Raw genomic sequence first — 21,722 nt, 5'->3', positions numbered from 1 at the left:
GGGTTACACATGCTTCCTGCCACTCACACCGCCCGTTACCAGGGACGCGCTACCGCGATTCCCCCAACAGCTCAGGGGAGTTAAAATCGGGCCCTGACCGGCCGCCCAGTAAGTACGTTCAACCATTTAACTACGAGAGGCTTCTAGTGCACACCGACGGGTGCTTGTGAGTCAGGGGGTAACGGATTGAGGAAGGAAAGGTGCTTTAATGCCCCATGAATAAGGAACGGGGATGGGGGGGGGAAGGGGAGAGTGGCTGGAGGCGCAATGACCTCGGAAGGCTGCAGGGCGGCGTGGGAAAGTGGGCAAGGTCTTCCTAGAGAGCGTGTGCGACATTGGGGGAACTAGCCCTTACCAGAGAGGTCCTACTAACTGATACAGTACTGGGTGTCGGACACACCACATCTGGAAATAGCCCTTACCAGAGAGGTCCTACTAATTGATACTGGGTGTCGGACACACCACATCTGGAGATTAGTCTGCAGCTTCGACCTCCTCGCCTAATAAGTAATGGCCGTGCAGCGGGAACAGTGAAGATTTATCAGGCTGACTACTGGGATGATGGGACTGTTGTACAATGACAGACTGGGTCGATAACCCCCACCACCCTGTTTCTTCCCCTGCTCCACACATTCCGTCAGCCCATCGCCCATACACTTCCCCCCCACCCCATCCCACCGTCCCCATCTGCCCTCCCCACCTCCCTCAATGCTCCTCCTTCCTCTCCGATCAGATTCCACCATCTGCACTCCAGTGTCACCTCTCAGCCTCTGTCTCTACCCTTCCTCCATCTGCCCTTCGCCCCTCATCACCTGGATCCACGTGCCAGCTCCTACTGCGCCCCTTCCCTCCGTCTCGATACATTAGCCGTTGTCCCCTATCTTTCAGACCCGAGATGTCGATTGTCTGTTTCTCCAGCATCTTTGTGTGTTGCTCCAGACTCCAGCATCTGCGGCTTCTGGTTTCTCTAGATCTCAACTGGCTTGAGTTCAGAAGAGCAAGGGGAGATCTCATCGAAATGTTCTAAGCTCTGGCCGAGTTTGGCGGGTTGTGGAAAGAATGGGGTCTAGAAGCCGGGACATGGTCTCAGGAGGGGGTCTGGGGTTGAAATGATAAACAAACAAGTTGATGGTGGGGGTGGGGCAGAGACACACAATATATTTAAGGAGAGAAATACATTTCTAGGCACCCTAGGGTATGGGGAGAGAGCAATTCAAAGTTCAAAGTAAGTTTATAATCAAAGTACATATATGTTGCCATATACAGCACTGAGATTCGTTTTCAGTAAATCCAATAACCATAAAAGAATCAATGAAAGACCGCACCCAACAGGGCGGACAAGCAGTGTGCATAAGACTACAAATTGTGTAAATACAAAATAAAAAGAATGATCATTAGAAATAACTAAGCAATAAATACGGAGCACATGAGATGAGGAGACTTCGAACGTGTAATGGGAACAATTCGGTGATGGGGCAAGGGAAGCTGTGTGAAATTACCCCTCTGGTGCAAGCGCCTGGTGGCTAAGGGGTAATAACTGTTCCTGAAGCTGGTGGTGTGAATCTTGAGGCTCCTGTACCTTGTTCCCGATGGCAGCAGCGAGAAGAGAGCAGGACCTGGGCGGTGGGGGATCCCTGGTGACGGTCGCTGATTTCTTTAAGCGAGGAGGGTTTTACTCGCGACGCACTGGGCTGTATCCGCTACTTCTTGTAGGATTTTCCGTTCAGAGCATTGGTGTTCAGTAATGTACCAGGCTGTGACGCAGCCAGTCAATATGCTCTCCCCCACACTTCTATGGAGATTTCATTTGATGCCATACCGAATCTTTGCAAACTGCCAGGCTTCCTTCTAATTGCATTTATGTGCTGAGCCCAGGACATGTCCTTTGAAACGCCACGGAGTTTAAAGTTGCTGACCCTCTCCACCTCTGATTCTCCGATGAGGACTGGCTCATGAACCCCCGGGTTCCTCCTCTTGAAATCAATAATCAGCTCCTTGGTCTTGCTGACATTGAGTAAGAAGTTGTAGTGGCACCACTCAGCCAGATGTTCAATCTCCCTCCGATCTGCTGATTCGGCGCCACCTTTGAATCGGTCAATGACAGTGGTGTCATTAACAAACATAACGCGATGACATGAGAGCTATGCTTAGTCCCACAGTCTTACGTGTAATGCGAGTAGAGCAAGGAGCTGAGCACGCACAACACTTCAAACATTTCTTTTGTCTCTTCTGCTTCAGTGTGGCCATCAACAATTTCTGCCCTTGACACAGAAAGATGTTCCAGTGACTAAACTGGGTGGTATCACACTTGAAGCACAAGTCATTATCTTTTAAACAAATGACTCAATTGACATTTTTCAAACGACGGTGCCTCAGAAAGCTGGCATCCATCATAAAGAACCCTCACCATCCGGGACAAGCCTTCTCATTACTACCACAGGGGCGGACCTACTGGAGCCTGAAGACACACACGCAACGTTTTAGGAACAGCTTCTTCGCCTCCAGATTTCTCCACGTCCATGAACCCACGAAACACTGCCTCGCTGTATTTTTTTTGCACTGCTTGTTTTTTTAATATATTTCTTCCTGTAAATTATAGTATATTTTATATATTGCCTTGTACAAAAACAAAAATATATTCACAACATATGCAGACGATAATGAACCTGATATTGATTCTGAAGTATCCCTTGCTATTATACAACTGTGAAAAATTTTATATTTAGTGATGACTTCCTGTGGTGCTTTCCAGACAGAGTCTGATCTCAGTTTCTCAGTGCAAGCCCAGGGAGGGTGAAGGGTTATCAGTGCTGGAGGGGGAAGGGTTATCGGTGCTGGAGCGCCAGTCAGACTGTGGAGGCAGCACCACCTAGTGGTACCATCCATCACCGAATTCCTTTCTTACTCTGAGCTGGACTCTCTAATGTTTCTGAGAAATAAACGAGAGAAATAAAGCGGTAGTTTTTTTTCTATTTTTATCTTTCATGAATTGTTAGTTATCCTGTGGGATTGAAACTGTACCTAATGGTGTGGAAATACTATTTGAATTTTAATTGTCACATATACTGAGAAAATTGCATTCTATTCACACAAATCAATTCATTACAACAGTGCATTGAAGTAATACAATGGAAACCAATACAGTGTTACAGTTATAGAGAAAGTTCAGGTAGACACTAAGGTGCAAAGTCATAACGACTGTGAGATTAAGAGTCCATTTTATCATGCTGGAGAACTATTCAATAGTTATATAACAGCAGGCTAGAAGCTGAGTTTATTGGTACATGCTCTCAGTCTTTCAGGTGCTCTGCCTTCCCTGGGTGTTCTGGTTTCCCTCGAGTGCTCCAGTTACCTCCCCATCCCAAAGCTGCACTGGCAGGTTAATTGGCTGCTGTGAATTAATCTCCATAGCAGCAAAAGAATCAAAGAAGCATTGATATTTGTGTGTGTGGGGGGGGGGCAGAACTACAGGGATACAGAAAATAGAGTGAGGAGAGTAAGTAATTCCTCCGTCGTGAGCCTACATGGTTCTGATGGGCTGAATGGACATATTCTGTGTCACAAAGAGAAGGAAAGCAGCGATTTCCGCCACTGTGGTACATGAAATATACCTTACCAACTTCTCTGGAGATTTCAGCGAGCAAAACAAGAAATGACTCATCTGAGTATTTTGCCTCTGTCTGATGTTTCTCTGTAACTTCGTTTCCAGGACTGCCCACATAACATTAAACTACACTTCTGTCCTCTGACCTCAGACACTAACTGATCCTCCCTCCGCAGATACTACTTGACCTGCTGAACATTCCCATCGGTTTCTGCTTTCAGTTCCCTTGTTTCTAGTGTTCTATTTGTCTGAACAGGATCCTCTTTGCCTTCCCCAGTGATATTCCTTACTGAGTTAAGCCTGAGGTATTGCTGGCTACAGGAGGAATACAAAATACTGCAGATGCCGAAGTGAAAACCAGAAAATGCTACAAATGTTCAGTGTTTGTGGAGATAGAACCATCCTCAATCCCTGATCTGAAGCAGAAACTGTTTCTCCACAGGTCACTAAGTATTATTTTCAATGACTGGACCCTGTGAATTGCAGAGAATGAAAGGCATTGCTGAGAGTAAGGAGACGTCTGGCCAGATTTTTGAGAGGCTCACAGTTCCACAATCTAGCAACCCGAGCGTAGCACGAAGGTTAAACCTGCTGTGGAAATACTTGGATGCAACTGGACTTCAGAGACTTCTAGAGGACCTGTATGCCAGGCTGCTGAGGACAGAACTGCCACAAAATCTGTATCCGAGCCTTTTCCGTCAGGTCCAGCAGCAGGCAGAAGGGTAAGAGAAAATATTGGTTGTTCCTTATCTTGTAATCCAGTATCCTAATCTAATAATCTAGAGGCCCATGTCAAATCCCACTAGAGTAGTTAGCAGTTGGGTTTAAAGGAACAAAGGAGATAAAAATAAATTTACTATCGAAGTATGTGTACACTCAGTGGCCACTTTATTAAAGACAGGAGAGAATAAGATGGCTTCAGGAGTGGAACCTGGTCTGGTATTCTGCTGCTGTAGTCCACCCACTTCAAGGTTCAACATGTTGTGCATTCAGAGATGCTCTCCTGCACACTACTGTTGTAACACATGGTTATTTGATTTGCTGTTGCCTTCCTGTTAGCTTGAGCCAGTCTAGCCATTCTCTTCTGACCTCTGTCGTTGACAAATGGTTTTCACCCCCAGAACAGTCGTTCACCAGATGTTTTTTCTGTTTTTTTGCACCATCCTCTGAAAACTCCAGAGACTGTTATGCATGAAAATCCCAGGAGATCAGCAGTTTCTGAGATACTCAAACACCCCATTTGGCACTAACAATCATTCCACAGACAAGGTCACTAGATCACAGTTTTTCCCCATTGTGATGTTTGATCTGAACAACAACTGAACCTCTTGACCATGTCTGCATGCTTTTATACATTAAGTTGATGTCACATGATTAGATATTTGCATTAATGAGTAGGTGTACCTAATAAAGTGGCCACTGAGAGTAGATCACCATATACAACCTTGAGATTTATTTTTGTAAGGGGTTTCTTTTTTTAATGTCACTGTGTAGTATAATTAAAATGGCTTCTTTGTTATGTTGTAATTGAAAGGGCTTCTTTGTTATGTTAACTGCTGAGAAAGTCCTCCCGCTAGTAGTTTGTTTGGATTACGTTACTGATAAGAAGGTGTTATGAACCAATTGGGATAGTTGTTATGCTTTTGGTGTGTCTGTAAGATTTTGTATGCGTGGAGTTTTGGGGGAGAAGGCGGGAGAGAGAGACAGAGGATGGACCAGGTGCTGTGATGTCTGCTAACGGGGTCGGACCCCAAGCGGGGCGTTCAGCAAGGAGAGGAGACGGAGACGGACTCGTGTGGAGCGTCTGGTTGGCCACCATTGTTGGTCCCAGGCGGCCGGTCGAGGTGGTCTGAGGTGAAGAAGAAGGGTCCTGAGCTCCAACTGTTTGTGCACAAAGAGATTGAACTTTGATAAATGTGGCACCTTTTATATTTTATTCTCTATTAATTATATAGTTCCAATAATATCTATAAACTGTAAATCATTTAATCGTATCTGGTATTTGGAGGGGGGTGGGGTACATCACACAGCATCCACAGAAACTGATTACCCAGTTTGGCGGGGACGAGGGCTGTTTCCCTAGACGACAGTGAGCCGAGCGACCCTAAGGCTGGCCAGAGGGGCTACATTTTCTTGCAGGCATTGACAGGAAAATAAAGAAAAACAATAGAGTTTATGAAAAACTGTACATAAACAAAGAATGACTAACAGCCAATGTGCAAAGGAAGGCAAATTGAAATAAAATTTAAAAATAAGTAATTCTGAGAAAGTGAGTTATAAAGTCCTTAAAAGTAAGTCCATAGGTTGTGAAGTCAGTTCAGCATTGTGGTGAGTGAAGTTATCCACACGGGTTCCGCAGCCTGATGTTTGTACGGTAATAAATGTTTCTGAACCTGGTGGTGTGGGACCTAAGGCTTCTGTACCTCCTGCCTGATGGCAGCAGTGAGAAGATGGCAAAGCCTGGATGGTGAGGGTCTTTGATGATGGTTCAGAAGTTCAGTTGGTAATTCAGAAATAGAAGCTACACGAGTTCAATGGCGAATGGAGAAAGGTTGCACGTGCTGACCTTCCCAAGAATAACTTGATCGTGAAAAATGAAGGGTGTTTTAAAAAACATCTGAGACCTTAATGCAAAATGAAAATCGGGAAATCAAAAACATGAACAAAGATTTAGGATTTTAAAAGTGAGTTAAGAAGAGGCAGAGGGATTTTGGGAGGGGAATGCAGACTTGGTAACTGAAAACATGGCTGCCTATGGTGCCAGGATGAAGGTCAGAGATATTGCAGGAATGAAATATCTCCAAGTGTAGTAGGGCCACTGAAGGGTGATCTGATAGAGGTGTATAAAATTACAAGGGCATAGATAAGGTTAATGCACAGATTGGTAAATAAATGAACTAGGCAGCAAGGCATTAGTCAAACCACATTTGGAGTATTGTGAGAAGCTTATCTAAGAAAAGATGTGTTGACATTGGAGAGGGTCTAGAGAAGGTTCACAAAAATGATCCTGGGAATGAAAGGGTTAACACATGAGGCGTGTTTGATCACTCTAGACCTATAGAGGGAAATCTCATCGAAACCTATCACATATTGAAAGGCCGAGATATGGTAGCTGTGGAGAGGTGGTGAATCTGTGGAATTAATTGTCACAGATAGATATGCACGCAAGTCATTGTATATTTAAAGTGGAGGTTCATAGGTTCTTGATTAGTAGGGGTATCAAAGATTATAGGGAGAAGGCAGGAGAATGGGGCTTGAGAGGGAAAATAAATCAGCCAATGTGGAATGGCAGAGCAGCCCCAATGGGCTGAATGGTCCTAATTCTGCTTCTAGGTCTTATGGACAAGAGTTTCAGCTGAGAGGGCTGAGATTTAATAGGAGCACAAGGGGCAACTGCTTCATGCAGACGATGGTCAGTGTATTGAATGAGCCGCCAGAGGAATTGTTTGAGGCAGATACATTAACATAAAAAAATTTAGACGGCTACATAAACAGGAAAACTTATTGGGCCAAACACAGGTAAAAAAAAAAACAGCTGAGAGAGACATTTTGGTCAGCATAGATGTGTTGGGCGGAAAGGTCTGTTTTCATGCTGTGTGACTCTGTGACTTTTGGTGAAAAATTAATCCACCCGGCAAGTCCCGCCTGTGCAAGTCACAAAAGTGAACCAATTACACTTGAATCGTTTGCCTTTCTGGTGATCGTTATTGCACTGCACTGCATTTTCTGTCTCGCAGGTTCCGGTTAACTAATTTCACTCCACCTGAAAGAATTCTTCCCGATCTGAGCTTACCGACAGTTTCCACTGCCATTGGATACGTATCAGGTGCAGTAACTGGGGTCTCTCTGTGGAGAGCATTGTGTTCACCAAGACACCACACAGTCCAGTAACGGTCGCTGTCCGAGCTTACTTGGGAACAGTGGGCATCGGCACACAAACCACCTTATCATGGCCTTATACCTTACTACTCACCTGCACTGCACTTTCACTGTACTGTAACACTTCATTCAACATTGTCCGAGATGAAGCCACGCCTAGGTTGGAGGAACACCACCTTATATTCCGCCTAGGTAGCCTCCAACCTGATGGCATGAACACTGATTTCTCTAACTTCCATTAATGCCCCTCCTCCCATTCTTACCCCATCCCTAATTTATTATTTATTATTTTTTTCCTCTCTTTCCTTCTCACAATAACTCCTTGCCTGTTCTCCATCTTCCTCTGATGCTCCCCTCCCCCTTTTTTGCTTCCAAGACTTCCGTCCTATGATACTCCCCCTTCTCCAGCTCTGTATCCCTTTTGCCAATCAACGTCCCAGCTCTTGGCTTCATCCCTCTCCCTCCTGTCTTCTCCTATCATTTTGGGTCTCCTCCTCCCACTTTCAAATCTCTTACTATCTCTTTTTTCCGGTAGTCCTGACGAAGGGTCTCGGCCCGAAATGTTGACTGTACTTCCTATAGATGCTGCCTGGCCGGCTGCGTTCCACCAGCATTTTGTGTGTGTTGATTCAATATTGTTATTGTTCTATTTTGTTTACCTCCGGAAACCTGGAAATACGGATCCACGGTTCTTTGAAAGTGACATCTCAGGTAGGCAGGATCTTAAAGAAAGCTTTCAGCACTTTGACCTTCATAAATCAAAGTACTCTTTAAATTAATTTTTATAAGTTTCTACAATGCGACAACAAAAAAACCCCAGTAAAATAGAGGTTTATACAGTGCAAAACAAACATATCAAATGTACAGTTCATAACAATTAAGGAAAAGCACCCATAGTAGAATTGTATAAAGTTAGTTACCACCCCACCTCCATCCTCCCACTACCCAACTCCAAGCCAACCTTACAATATATAGAAAAAATTGATCAGGACTTTTATCACCACAGAGCTGTATTTATAAAAAGAAGGTATATTGCCTACTACCTATAAATCAAAGTATTGAGTACAGGAATTGGGGTATTATGTTGAAGTCGTATAAGAAGACAAATTTAGAGTATTGTATGCAGTTCTGTTCACCCACCTAAAGAAAAGGTATCAATGAGATGGAAAGAGTGCAGAGAAAATTTACATGTACGTTGCCAGGACTTGAGGATCTGAGTTATACAGAAAGGTTGAACAGGGTAGGACTTTCTTCCCTGGAGCACAGGAGAAGATGGGAGATTTGATAAGGTGTACAAAAGGATGAGATGTAGACATGGGTAAATGCAAGTTGACTTTTTTTTTGCTGAGGTTGAGTGAGACTAGAACTAGAGGTCAGAGATTAAGGGTGAAAGGTAAAATATTCTTGCTTCAGTGATTGGTTGGTAAGTTGATGGAAAAGAGTCTGAGAGGCAGGATTTATGAACATTCGGAGAGGCATAATATGATTAGGAATAGTCAGCATGGCTTTGTCAAAGACAGTTATACCTTACGAGTCTGATTGAATTTTTTGAGGATGTGACTAAACACGTTGATGAAGGTAAAGCTGTAGATGTAGCGTATATGGATTTCAGCAAGGCATTTGATAAGGTACCCCATGCCAGGCTTATTGAGAAAGTAAGGAGGCATGGGATCCAAGGGGATCCTGATTTGTGGATCCAGAATTGGCTTGCCCACAGAAGGCAAAGAGTGGTTGTAGACGGGTCATATTCTGCATGGAGGTCGGTCACCAGTGGAGTGCCTCAGGGATCTGTTCCGGGACCCTTACCCTTTGTGATTTTTAAAAATGACCTGGATGAGGAAATGGAGGGATGGGTTAGTAAGTTTTCTGATGACACAAAGGTTGGGGGTGTTGTGGATAGTGTGGAGGGCTGTCAGAGGTTACAGTGGGTCATTGATAGGATGCAAAACTGAGCTGAGAAGTGGCAGATGGAGTTCAACCCAGATAAGTGTGAGGTGGTTCATTTTGGTAGGTCAAATATGATGGCAGAATATAGTATTAATGGTAAGACTCTAGGCAGTGTGGAGGATCAGAGGGATCTTGGGGTCCATAGGACACTCAAAGCTGCTGTGCAGGTTGACTCTGTGGTTAAGAAGACATACGGTGTATTGGCCTTCCTTAATCGTGGGATTGAGTTTAAGAGCCAAGAGGTAATGTTACAGCTATATAGGAGCCTGGTCAGACCTCACTTGAAGTACTATGCTCAGTTCTGGTCACCTCACTACAGGAAGGATGTGGAAATTGTAGAAAGGGTGCAGAGGAGATTTACAAGGATGTTGTGTGGATTGGGGAGCATGCCTTATGAGAATAGATTGAGTGAACTCGGCCTTTTCTCCTTGGGACAGTGGAGGATGAGAGGTGACTTGAAAGAGGTGTATAAGATGATGAGAGGCATTGATCACGTGGACAGTCAGAGGCTTTTTCCCATGGCTAGCATGAGAGGGCACAGTTTTAAGGTGCTTGGAAGTAGGTACAGAGGAGATGTCAGGGGTAAGTTTTTTACACAGAGTGGTGAGTGCATGGATTGGGCTGCTGGAGGCGGATACGATAGGGTCTTTAAAGAGACTCCTGAACAGGTACATGGAGCTTAGGAAAATAGAGGCTATGGGCAACCCTAGGTAATTTCTAATGTAAGTACATGTTCGGCGCAGCATTGTGGGCCGAAGGGCCTGTATTGTGCTGTAGGTTTTCTATGTTTCTATGTTTCTATTTAAGGAGAACCTGAGGAAAAACCTTTTCACTCAGAGGTGGGGCAAACGTGGAAAGAGCTGCCATCGGAACTGGTGGATGTGGTTCAATTGCAACGTGAAAGAGAAACTTGAATAAGTACATGGACGGGCGGTGTATGGAGGGTGGTCCAGTTTCAGGTCGATGGGACTAGGCATGGACTAGATGGGCTGAAGGGCTGTTTAGACCATAACACTGTTCTATGCTCTAGTGCTCTATGACTCTATGATAAACGATGGCCTTGATCAATAGACGACTTCACTGCAGAATTGTACCTCCATGGGATCCTACAGTGCGGAAAGAAGCTATATGGCCTCTTGTATCTGCACTAGCAGTTGGTTAGAGTGATCCAGCTTGTCCCTCCTCCTGCTCTTGCCCTACGACCCTCTGGTTACTGGATACACACCTATCCAGTTCTAACAGTTACAGTCAGATCTTCCTTCATCACCTGCAGACAGATCACAGTCGCTCCCTGTGCCAAACAGAAACTAACTCCACTTTGTCAGACTATCCTCAGGGTACCGGGAGGGCGGGTGTTACGTATGCGTGGAGCAATAATGACAACTGAGCTATAGGATGAAGTGTTTTTGCTGAGTCATGTTAACCACTGTACACGCTGGGCAACTTTAGTGTGCGAACAACAAATCAGGCCGGCTGTGTTGAAAACATGGGCACTACAAAGCCCGCGCCAAAGAGCCCTCCGTAAGCAGGAGATCCAACTGATTCACCGCGCTATCAAGTGGCCACATGTGCACCTGCCACATCCTCGCAATCAATCTAATACATCTTATTCTTGAGAAATTTCAGATAATCGTTACGTTGTCCAGCCCATGTGCTTTGTGTGTTTGAACCTTGGGCGCAGTGCTCACGGTACTGAGGATCCATGGCTCCCTAACTGTCATTTTTATTGTTGAAACCCACAGGTGCCCGCAGCTCCTCCCAGGTGTGGGGACTACCTAGTGTTCTCCGCTGCGTCTCTCCTGCTCACGTCAAACAATACAACCAGCTGCTGGCCAATGTCACACCTCCTCCCACCAGTCTGCCTCAGTCCCCTGCCTACTCAGTGAGTCTATCTCTGCAGATCCTTTGGTGACTCTTCCGTGAAAGTGGCAGGTGGCTTTCAGTGCAAAAAAAGTGCTAAGTGATACACTTTGGAAGGTTGAACCTGACGGCAGGGTACAAGATTAATGGCAGGATTCTTAGCAATGTGGAGAAACAGAGTTTTGGCGTCCACAGATGCTGTGCAAGTTGGTAAGGTTATTAAGAAGATGCATAGATGATAGAAAAATGGAGGGTTATATAGGAGGGAAGGGTTACATTGATCTTACAGTATGTTAGAAGGTCAGCCCAACATCATGGCTGAAGGGCCTGTATTGTGCTCTATTGTCCTATGCTCTATATGCTAGTAGTTCAGTATTGGCTAGATGGGCTAAAGGGCCTGGCTCTGTACTGTGAGAAGTGGTTTCTGAATCTCGGAAGTGTTTCTGAGACAATCCCTTGAAGCTTGGAGCTCAAGGTTCTAGAGTGGGACTTGATCCCAGAGCGCAGACATTTGGTGGAGAGAATTTGATTCTGTGTACCACAAATGGTTATGGTACACTTGGAGTTAACCACACCATTCACGGAACCATCTGGATGTTTGGCTCGTTTACAGCATATGAAGACTGTTGGATCAATAAATTAATTCTGAAAATTACTGTGTCATTTTCAGGTTCAGGTGATATCTGCTCTCACGGGCCCGGGCATTTTTACTGGAACCTTCTATGACCTGCCGCCTGCTGTAGATGTTCTCCTAAATTTCATCATTATCAGTTCAGATGTCCAGAGAGCCATATATGTCTATGCAGAATGTATCAGGAGCGATATCATTAGGACAGTCAAACAGGAAAAGCACCTGGTCTTTAGGTAATTCCCAGAAGCTGGGAAGGGATTGGGAATGTTGAGCACACTGGAACAATTTAAAGAACTAGGGTACTGGAAGTCTGGAACAGAATTGGGAAAGGCTGAGAGGACCCGTCACACCACAGAGCTTTGGGAAAATGGAAAAGCAGCCAGGGTTTCAATCTGGTGACCTGTGCTCAGAAATGGAAAAGTTACCCAACACAGAAAGAAGTCCTTCAGTCCCACAACAACACTTACACTAGTTGCACATAATTCCATAAGACACAGGAGCAGAACCAGGCTATTTTGCCCCTCGAGTCTGCTTCACCATGATTTATTACCCCTCTCAAGCCCATACTCCCACCTTCTCCCCATAATCTTTGACACCTTACCAGTCAAGATCCTATCAATCTCAGCTTTAAATATACTCAATGAATTGGCCTCCACAGCCGTCTGTGCCAATGAATTCTACAGATTCATCGCTCTCTGGCTAAAGAAATTCCTCATATTCTCTGTTTTGAAGGGGCTTTTTATTCTGAGGCTGTGCACTCTGGTCCTAGACTCTCTCACTATTGGAAAAATCCTCTGCATGTCACACCATCTAGGCCTTTCAATACTCTTGTAGTTTTCAATGAGATTCCCCCCACCCCCATTCTTATGTCCAACACAAAAACACTACCTCACTACCCCTAATGCTCTCTTCCTGCATGACTGATTTAATTTAATTTTTAATATATATTTCTTATTTTTATTAGGTATTACATTATACTGCTGCTGCAAAACAACAAGATTCAGGACAACATCTGTGGAAAGGAATAACCAGTTAACCTTTCAGGCCAAAATGCCCGAAATGTCGACTGATTATTCCCTTCCACAGATGCTGCTTGGGTTCCTCCAGCAATTTGTTAGTGTTACTCTGAATTGACAGCATCTGCAAATCTCGTGTGTTTAAACTTCACGATATATGTCAGTGATAATGAACCTGATTCCGATTCTGATGTACTGTACGCTTGCTCCTGCACACCGGTTACCGCCATCCTCACTGGTCTGTCCTTCTGTTGCAGGTTGGTTATCCCTATCGATAAAAATGGACAAAGGAAAGTTTTCTCCAGAGTGCGTACCTCACTGTCAGATCTGTTGGTGATGGATGATGAACAGTCACTTTCCTCTTTTCCTTTATATGATGTTTAGCGATCAGCACCTATTGCCTTTCCATAGCTGCCCTGAAACTACTGCTCTGAAACTCCTGCCCTGAATCTCCTGCCCTGAATCTCCTGCCCTGAAACTCCTGCCCTGAAACTCCTGCCCTGAAACTCCTGCCCTGAATCTCCTGCCCAAAATCTCCTGCCCTGAAACTCCTGCCCTGAAATTCATGCCCAGAAACTCCTGACCTGCAACTTCTGCCCTGAATCTCCTGCCCTGAATCTCCCGCACTGAAACTCCTGTCCTGAATCTCCTGCCCTGAATCTCCTACCCTGAAACTCCTGCCCTGAAACTCCTGCCCTGAATCTCATGCCCTGAAACTCCTGCCCTGAAACTCCTGCCCTGAATCTCATGCCCTGAATCTCCTGCCCTGAAACTCCTGCCCTGAAACTCCTGCCATGAATCTCCTGCCCTAATTGCCTTTCCATAGCTGCCCTGAAGGAAATGGCTGAACAAAAGCACCATGGCCCATGTGGTGCCCCACCCTGTGTTATAGAACATTGAACACAGACACAGTGGCTACTGTATTAGGTACCTTCAGTAACTAATAAAATAGGTGCTGAGTGGATGTTCATGGTGCTGAAGTCCATCCACTTCAAGGTTCAATATGCTGGGTTCAGAGATGCTCTTTTGCACACCACTGTTTAACATGTAGCTATTTGAGTTACTGTTACTGAACCAGTCTGGCCATTCTCCTCTGACTTTTCTCATTAAAAATGCATTTTCACCCACAGAACTGTGGCTCACTGGATTTTTTTTTGTTTTTCACACCATTCACTGTAAACTCTAGCGGCTGTTGTGCGTGAAAATTGCAGGAGATCAGCAGTGTCTGAGATATTCAAACCACCCTGTCTGGCAGCAGCAATCATTCCAAGGTCAAAGACACTTAGATCACATTTATTCATCATTCTAACGTTTGGTCTAAACAACCAAACCTCTTGACCATGTCTGAATTCTGTTATGCATTGAGTTGCTGCCACATGATTCGCTGATTACATATTTGCATTAACGTGCAGGTGTACAGGTGTGATTCATGAAGTGGTCATGGAGTGTAGCACATAGAACCTAGAACATTACAGCACAGTACAGGCCTTTTGGCCCACAACGTTGTCAACACTTGATCCTACTCTAGGGTCAACCTAACCCTTCCCTCCTACATAGCCTCCATTTTTCTATCATCCATATCCCTCTTTAAGAGTCTCTTAACTGTCCCATGTATCTGCCTCTCCACACCTCTAACAGGATGTTCACTGGTGCCCGGACCAACATTGGTCCGTCAGTCAAGACTGCTGACAGACTAAGTGGAATCGAGCTGACTGTTCTCTGTGGAAGCTGCTGTGTGTCGGTCCCCTCGGGAGCCCGCACACTGCCCTCAGGGCCCTCACTCGGTGCACGGATGTCGCTGTCTCCTTGGCGCAGAGCTATGGGATTCACCACCTGCACTGTGGCTGGGTCTTTCATGGACGCCACCCCTTGCTTGGGGGAGTATCAACGATCCAGGCAGTGCTTTGGGAGGTGAGCACCCAGAAATGGACAGGACAGCAGTGTTGACAGGAAAACATGAGGTGTGGGTCTATTATGCAGGAACCGATGGTTGTGGGATCTTGCGGTGCACTGGCTGGCAGCCATGTCCACTCCATTCCAGTAAGGATCAACCTCCTCCTGAGCTCCTGGAGATCTGAGACAGCACCAGTAATGACTGGGTCACCGGGTCCTGTTATCGGACCGATCCATCTGCCCACCTCACTCTCTCTCATCATCTTTGCCCTCTCCTCACCTGCAGGACCAGCTGACAGACCTCCCTGATGACTTTCACTCCTGTGTCTCAGCAGCCGTGTCTGTAAAGCAGATGGCTCAGCTGCAGTGCCTGTGGTGACTGAACGTGAATGGCGAGGACTTCATCACGGGAGCAAAGCTGTACAGTCTGAGCCTCATTCGGCCCTCAGATGGGTACATGGAGGAGAGGTAGGAGTGGGTGAACCTACTCAAGGTAGGTCGACGTGGATCCATGCTGATCTAGCTCAACACACAGCAGAAACACGTACTGACTCCACCCCCAGACCTGTGCACTGTGCCGAGACCCAAACTCAAGGTAGAGTTTATGGTCAGATGCACAGACGCAATGAAAAATGTATGTGTGCTTGTGCTTGTGTGTGTACGTGTGTGCATGAGTGTGTGAGTGCGAGTGTGTGTGTGTGTCTGAATGTGCTTGTGCGTGTGTGTGTCTGAACGTGTGAGTGTGGGTGTGTGTGTGTGTGTGTGTGTGTGCGAGTGTGTGTGTCTGAACGAGTGTGTCTGTGTGTGTCTGAACATATGAGTGTGAGTGTGTGTGTGTATGTGGGTATATGTGTCTGAACATGAGAGTGTGTGTATGTGTGTGTGAGTGTGTATGTGTGTATGCGAGTGTGTGTGTCTGAACCTGCGTGTGAATGTGTGTCTGTGTCTGAATGTGTGTGTGTGTGACTCACTCCAGGCCAGTAGCCAGTGGGCTGAGAACACGTAGCTCGCCAATGTGGTCGAGATTTGGGCTGCAGCACTGAGGAAGAGCAACATTGTTAGAAATGCCATTCAACCTTGTTTTCCCTTTCCAGAGATCTCATATTTCCTTACCATTGAGAAGGAGGCCACCTGGCCCATTGAGTCTATGCTGAAAATCCCATCAATCCCATTCCTCACCAACATCTCTATGACATATTCCCACCAGCTCTTCCTTGTTCTCCTGTCACCCAACTGCACTCTTGTGATTGCCTACACAACCAGCCAGCAAGTCATTGGGATGTGGGTGGTAACCGAAGCACCTGGGGGCCCATATGTTCTCAGGGAGAATGCGCAAACTTCACACTGACAGCACTCTAGGCTGGGATCAAACCTGGGATCGATGTGAGTCTGCACCACCTGCTTCCAGCCCCTGAACCCTCTGTAAATAAAGGTCCACCCCATCTCAGCATAGGGTTCTAATGCAGTGTCTCGGCCCAAAACATCAACTGTTTACACTGATCTTGGCCTGCTGAATTCCTCCTGCATTTTGTGTGTGTTGCTATCTCAGCGTGATTCCTTCCCTCTTCTCTGCAGGGTTTTCGATTACTCCGAGCTTCCTCTGATCCACCTGTACTCCAGCGTCTTTCTCCAGCAGAGTCATGCGGAAGCCTACTGTGGGATGTTCATCCCAAGGAAGGAGGCTATCGACAAGGACCTGCAGCTCCCACGGAGCAAGGCCTCCCATAATCGTGGGTATCAGATAAACCGCCTCATTGTCTGACATGTACTAGGACACAGGACATTTGTTTGTTTGCATCCAGGCAGATCATTCTGTAACAAAGAGATTCTGCAGGTGATGCAACCACTTATGTTTATGACTTCCAGCATCTGCAGGACCTCGTGTGTCTATGATTTGCTGCTCCACTGTGCATACCTTCTCTGAGGAACTTTAAATCTTCTGTTCAAAGGGAGTTGAGTGAGACCCTGTCTCACTTTTCTCCCTCTCTGATCTCACCTATCACCAGCCAGCTTGTACTCTGGCCCACCCTCCTCCCCCAATTCCTTATTCTGTATTCTACAGTGTAGGGAAGTGCGTGGTCATGCATTTTGGTATAAGGAATAAAGGCAGAGACCATTTTCTAAATGTGGAGTGAATTCAGAAATCTGAGGTGGAAAAGGATTTGGGAGTCCCAGTGCAGGATTCCCTGAAGCTTATCTTGTAGGTTGAGTTGGTGATAAGGAAGGCAAATGCAATGTTAGCATTCATTTCAAGAGGACTGGGATATAAAAGCAAGGATGTAATGCTGAGGTTGGACTGCATTTGGGAGTATTGTGAGCAGTTTTGGCCCCTTATTTAAGAAAAGATGTGCTGGCTGTACTTCCTGGGGTTTAGAAGAATGAAACGGATAGAATATTGAAAACCTAGATAGAGTGGACATAGAGAGGATATGCGAAGTCTAGGGCCTGATGATACATCCTTTTAGAATAGAGCAGAGATTAGCCAGAGGGTGGTGAATCTGTGGAATTCGTTGCCACACTCAGCTGTGGAAGCCAAGTCATTGGGTATATTTAAAATGGTGGTTGTTAGTTTCTTGATTAGTAAGGGTGCCAAAGGTTACAGGGGAAGGCAGGAGAATGGGGTTGGGACAGAAATCAGCCATGATGGAATAGCCGAGTGGACTCAATGGGCCGAATGACCTCATTCTGCTCCTGTGTCTCATAGGAAATATTAAGGGACAGATTTTTAAAACCCTCATCTTATCCTGTTGGGGGTGACACAATGAGCAGGATTGTCAGTAACCCCCTGCATGTCCCACATTTGCCCCAGTAGGATACCTACAGTTCCTTGGCTCCCTGTGTCCGTGAGGTCTTACTGCTGTTCCTCAACCCCCAAAGTCCCACCCAGGATTCTATTAGCTTGTAAACAATGATGCTGAGATGAAGATTGAAATTAAAGAGTAATTTAAAATTTTATAGTAATTTCAAATTTACATCAGTTAAGAGAGTTGTGGACATCATGGAAACAAGCTTTCCCTCCATGAGACTGTCTGCACTTGCCACTGCCTCAGTAAAGCAGCCAGTATTATCATAGTCTCCAACCCACCCCAGGGATTCTCTCTTCCCCCTCCTCTGTCGGCCAGAAGATACAAAGGCCTGAAGGCATGTACCACCTGGCTCAAGGACAGCTTTTGTCTCGCTGTAATCAGCAAAACGGAGATTAGGATCATCTGAAAGTGACAAGTCATGACACACTGGGTTGTTCTGCACAGTCAGTATTCACCTCAGCTTTTCACTGTGTTCTGTGTACCTGTAGCTCAGCCAGGCGAGTGGCCGAGGGATGCTCAGAGAAGCATTTCAACCCCTTCCAAGGTGCCTCTTCATGGCTTCCAGTATACAGAGCAAGGCAAACACTGCCCAGATTCTAGCCTTGTCTTGCAGACCATCAGGGCAAGCATGTTGCAGAGAATCGCATGTATTCCATTGAGCACAGGAGCATTCGACATTACCTATTTCTCCATCCTAATGATTCTCATGGAGCTGGGAAACTCTGGGAACCAGGAGCATGGACCGCAGATGACGGATAGAGAGCAGCATCTGCTGGAGGTGAGAATTCCACATGATGACACAGTTTTCCTGCTCGCTCCCAGGTGGTTTGGGATTTCAAATGTCTCTCCACTCTTTAGAAGGGAGGAAGTGAAAGAAAGGAAATTATAGGCCAGTTAACCTAACCCTAGTGGTTGGGAAAGTGTTGGAGTCGATTATTAAGGATGAGGTTTTGGGGTACTTGGAGACAAATAATAAAATAAATCAAAGTCAGCATGGTTTCCGTAAAGGGGAATCTTGCCTGACAAATCTGATAAAATTCTTTGAGGAAGTAACAAGCAGGGTGGACAAAGGAGAGGCAGTGGATGTCATTTACTTGGATTTTCAGAAGGCATTTGATGAAGTGCCACACGTGAGGCTGCTTAACAAGACAAAATCCCATGGCGTTACAGGAGAGATACTGGCATGGGTAGAGGAATGGCTGACAGGCAGGAAGCAGCAAGTGGGAATAAAGGGGGCTTTTTCTGGTTGGCTGCCAGTGACTAGTGGTGTTCGTCAGGGGTCAATATTGTAGATGATGTGATGGTAGGTGGAGGTGTAGCTAGTGCTGAGGAAGCAATGTGATTGCAGAAGGACTTAGACAAATTGGAAGAATGGGCAAAAAAGTGGCAGATGTTGGGAAATGAATGATATTGCTTTTTGATAAAAGGGACAATAGTGCGGACTATTATCTAAATGAGGAGAAGGTTCAAACATCAGAGGTGCAGAGAGACTTGGGAGTCCTTGTGCAAGACTCCCAGAAGATTAATTTACAGGTTGAGTCTGTGGTAAGGAAGGCAAATGCAATGTTAGCATACATTTCAAGGAGAATAGAATATAAAAATTAGGACATAATTGGCATTCATCAATCGTGGAATTGAATTTAGGAGCCGAGAGGTAATGCTGCAGCTATATAGGACCCTGGTCAGACCCCACTTGGAGTACTGTGCTCAGTTCTGGTCGCCTCACAACAGGAAGGATGTGGAAGCGACAGAAAGGGTGCAGAGGAGATTTACAAGGATGTTGCCTGGATTGGGGAGCATGCCTTATGAGAATAGGTTGAATGAACTCGGCCTTTTCTCCTTGGAGCGACGGAGGATGAGGTGACCTGATAGAGATGTACAAGATGATGAGAGGCATTGATCGTGTGGATAGTCAGAGGCTTTTTTCCCAGGGCTGAAATGGTTGCCACAAGAGGACACAGGTTTAAGGTGCTGGGGAGTAGATACAGAGGAGATGTTGGGGGTAAGTTTTTTACTCAGAGAGTGGTGAGTGCGTGGAATGGGCTGCCGGCAACGGTGGTGGAGGCGGATACGATAGGGTCTTTAAGAGACTTTTGGATAGGTATATGGAGCTTAGAAAAATAGAGGGCTATAGGTAAGCCTAGTAATTTCTAAGGTAGGGACATGCTCGGCACAACTCTGTGGGCCAAAGGGCCTGTATTGTGCTGAGGGTTTTCTATGTTTCTATAATGCTGAGGCTTTATAAGACACTGATCAGGCTGCAATTGGCGTATTACCAACAGTTTTGTCCCCATATCTCAATAAGGATATGTTGTCATTGGAGAGAGTCCAGAGGAGGTTTGTAAGGATGATTCTGGGAATGAAAGCGTTAACATATGAGGAGCGTTTGGCAGCTTTGGGCCTGTGCTCACTGGAATTTAAAGAATGTGGGGGAATTTAGAGAATGATTGGTCAGGTTATCAAAGGTTATGGAAAGAAGGCAGGTGTATGGGGTTGAGTGGGATCTGGGATCAGCCATGATGAAATGGCAGAGCAGACTCGATGTGTTAATTGGCCCAATTCTGCTCCTATGTCTTATGGTCTTATGGTGTTTCCCAATCTCAGTCACTTTACAACCAGATGTGGAAAGCAGGAAAATCAGTGTGGGATTGGTGTGCAACAACATCTGGTGAATGCTGAGGTAATGACCAGAGCACGGTAGTGTAGCAGTTACTATAACAGTATTACAGCACCAGTGACCCAGGTTCAAATCCCGCCACCGTCTGTACTCCCCATGACCCCCTGGGTGCTCTCCAGCTTCCCCCCACATTCCAAAGATGTGTGGGTTAGTAGCTTACTTGATCACATGGGTGTAATTGGGTGGTGAGGACTCATTGAGCTGGGAAGGCCCATTACTGTCTTTATCTCTGAATCTCCACACATTCTGGTGTCAACATAGCATGACCACAATACTCGGCAGAACAACACAGATCACAACAAAACAGAACAAAACAAGTCCCACTTCTCACCCTCACTCCCCACTCACCCACATACACAGTCCTCTAATCCCAGGACCGGCTGTCTTCAGCCTCCAGTGGATTTGTGGACTCATAGACTTGGGCCTTTGACTTCCCTGGCGGACTCGCAGAGGTTCGCAGACTTTGGGCTCTAGTGTAGGATCATGAAGATAATGATCGGTTGATAAAATGATCGAATCATGAAGATAATGATTGGATGATGATCAGAGGGACGATAGATGGAACTTGATCCTGGTAAGTGTGATGCAAGTAAGGGTAAGACATGCACAAGAATGGTCGACTCCAGGGATACAGAGGATCTCTGAAGGTTGTAGCAGAGTTAGATAAGATGGTTAAGAAGGCACATAGAATGGTTGCCTCCTATTGCTGGGACATAGATGATAAAAGTAGAGACCATAGCATCTATAAAACAGCGGTAAGGCCACAGTTAGGGTACTGTGCGCAGGTCTAGTGCCACACAAAATAATGGAGATTACATTGAAACAATGCAGAGGAAGTTTACCAGGATGTTGCCTGCCTTGCATTGTTGCTGGGGCTGGATCGTATCAGTTATGAGGAGAGACTGCAGAGGCTGGATTTCTTTTCCTTGGGATGAAGGAGACTGAGAAGAGTTGTTTGTCCAGACAATAATCCCGTGACAATGAACTAACGGGACACGTTTTCAAGTCAAGATGGTGCACGAATTGAAGGGAAACTAGCTGGAGGTGTCCTGAGCACTTGCTGCATCATCCCTCGAGGTGAAAGAGGTGCTGATTTTGAGAGATGTCTGGCGAGACTGGGAAAAAGAAAACCATTCTCTGGTACAGGCAGGGTGTGTCTTGGAGATGAGTGGAGAGCCATCACTGAATTGAGCTTTAATGACACCCAATACCCAATGTTCCTGTCAAAGGGCTTTGAATACATGTCAACTTTATAAATCCTTTTCTCCCTCCACCCAAAAGCCGGGATCACTTCATCGAGCAGCTTTGCTCTGTCCTCCACAATGGCTAGGATCTCCTGCGGGTTACTCATTTCAATATGACTTCCTATTCCCATTGTAACATGTCTATACATGACTTCCTCTGCTGT

At 45.8% G+C, this 21,722-nt stretch overlaps 1 protein-coding gene across 3 annotated transcripts; it reads left to right on the top strand.

Moving 5' to 3' along the window:
• The first annotated feature begins 27 nt into the window (after positions 1 to 27).
• On the top strand, positions 28 to 14,047 carry LOC140191156 (uncharacterized). 3 transcript variants are annotated; one of them, XM_072248284.1, is made up of 6 exons: positions 28 to 108; positions 4,047 to 4,326; positions 7,342 to 7,430; positions 11,173 to 11,312; positions 11,961 to 12,154; positions 13,195 to 14,047. In XM_072248284.1, the coding sequence occupies exons 2-6, from the start codon at positions 4,067 to 4,069 to the stop codon at positions 13,319 to 13,321; spliced, it is 810 nt and encodes a 269-aa protein (XP_072104385.1). In that variant the 5' UTR covers positions 28 to 108; positions 4,047 to 4,066; the 3' UTR covers positions 13,322 to 14,047. The 3 variants fall into 3 exon arrangements, with proteins under 3 accessions (XP_072104385.1, XP_072104387.1, XP_072104386.1); XM_072248285.1 differs by having other exon boundaries at positions 38 to 112; XM_072248286.1 differs by lacking the exon at positions 11,961 to 12,154.
• The last annotated feature ends 7,675 nt before the right edge of the window (positions 14,048 to 21,722 follow it).

Source organism: Mobula birostris, chromosome 32 (assembly GCF_030028105.1).
Source record: "Mobula birostris isolate sMobBir1 chromosome 32, sMobBir1.hap1, whole genome shotgun sequence".
Lineage (NCBI taxonomy): Eukaryota > Metazoa > Chordata > Chondrichthyes > Myliobatiformes > Myliobatidae > Mobula > Mobula birostris.
The sequence above is the reverse complement of the archived record's forward strand: the minus strand, read 5'-3'. Positions and strand labels throughout refer to the sequence as shown.

Excerpts from the sequence above, each read along its gene's own strand:
- LOC140191156 (XM_072248284.1), top strand. The coding sequence starts at position 4,067 with ATGACTGGACCCTGTGAATTGCAGAGAATGAAAGGCATTGCTGAGAGT. Across the intron at positions 7,431-11,172 it reads TGCCATTGGATACGTATCAG|GTGCCCGCAGCTCCTCCCAG; the intron begins GTGCAGTAACTG and ends TGAAACCCACAG. Across the intron at positions 11,313-11,960 it reads CTCAGTCCCCTGCCTACTCA|GTTCAGGTGATATCTGCTCT; the intron begins GTGAGTCTATCT and ends TGTCATTTTCAG.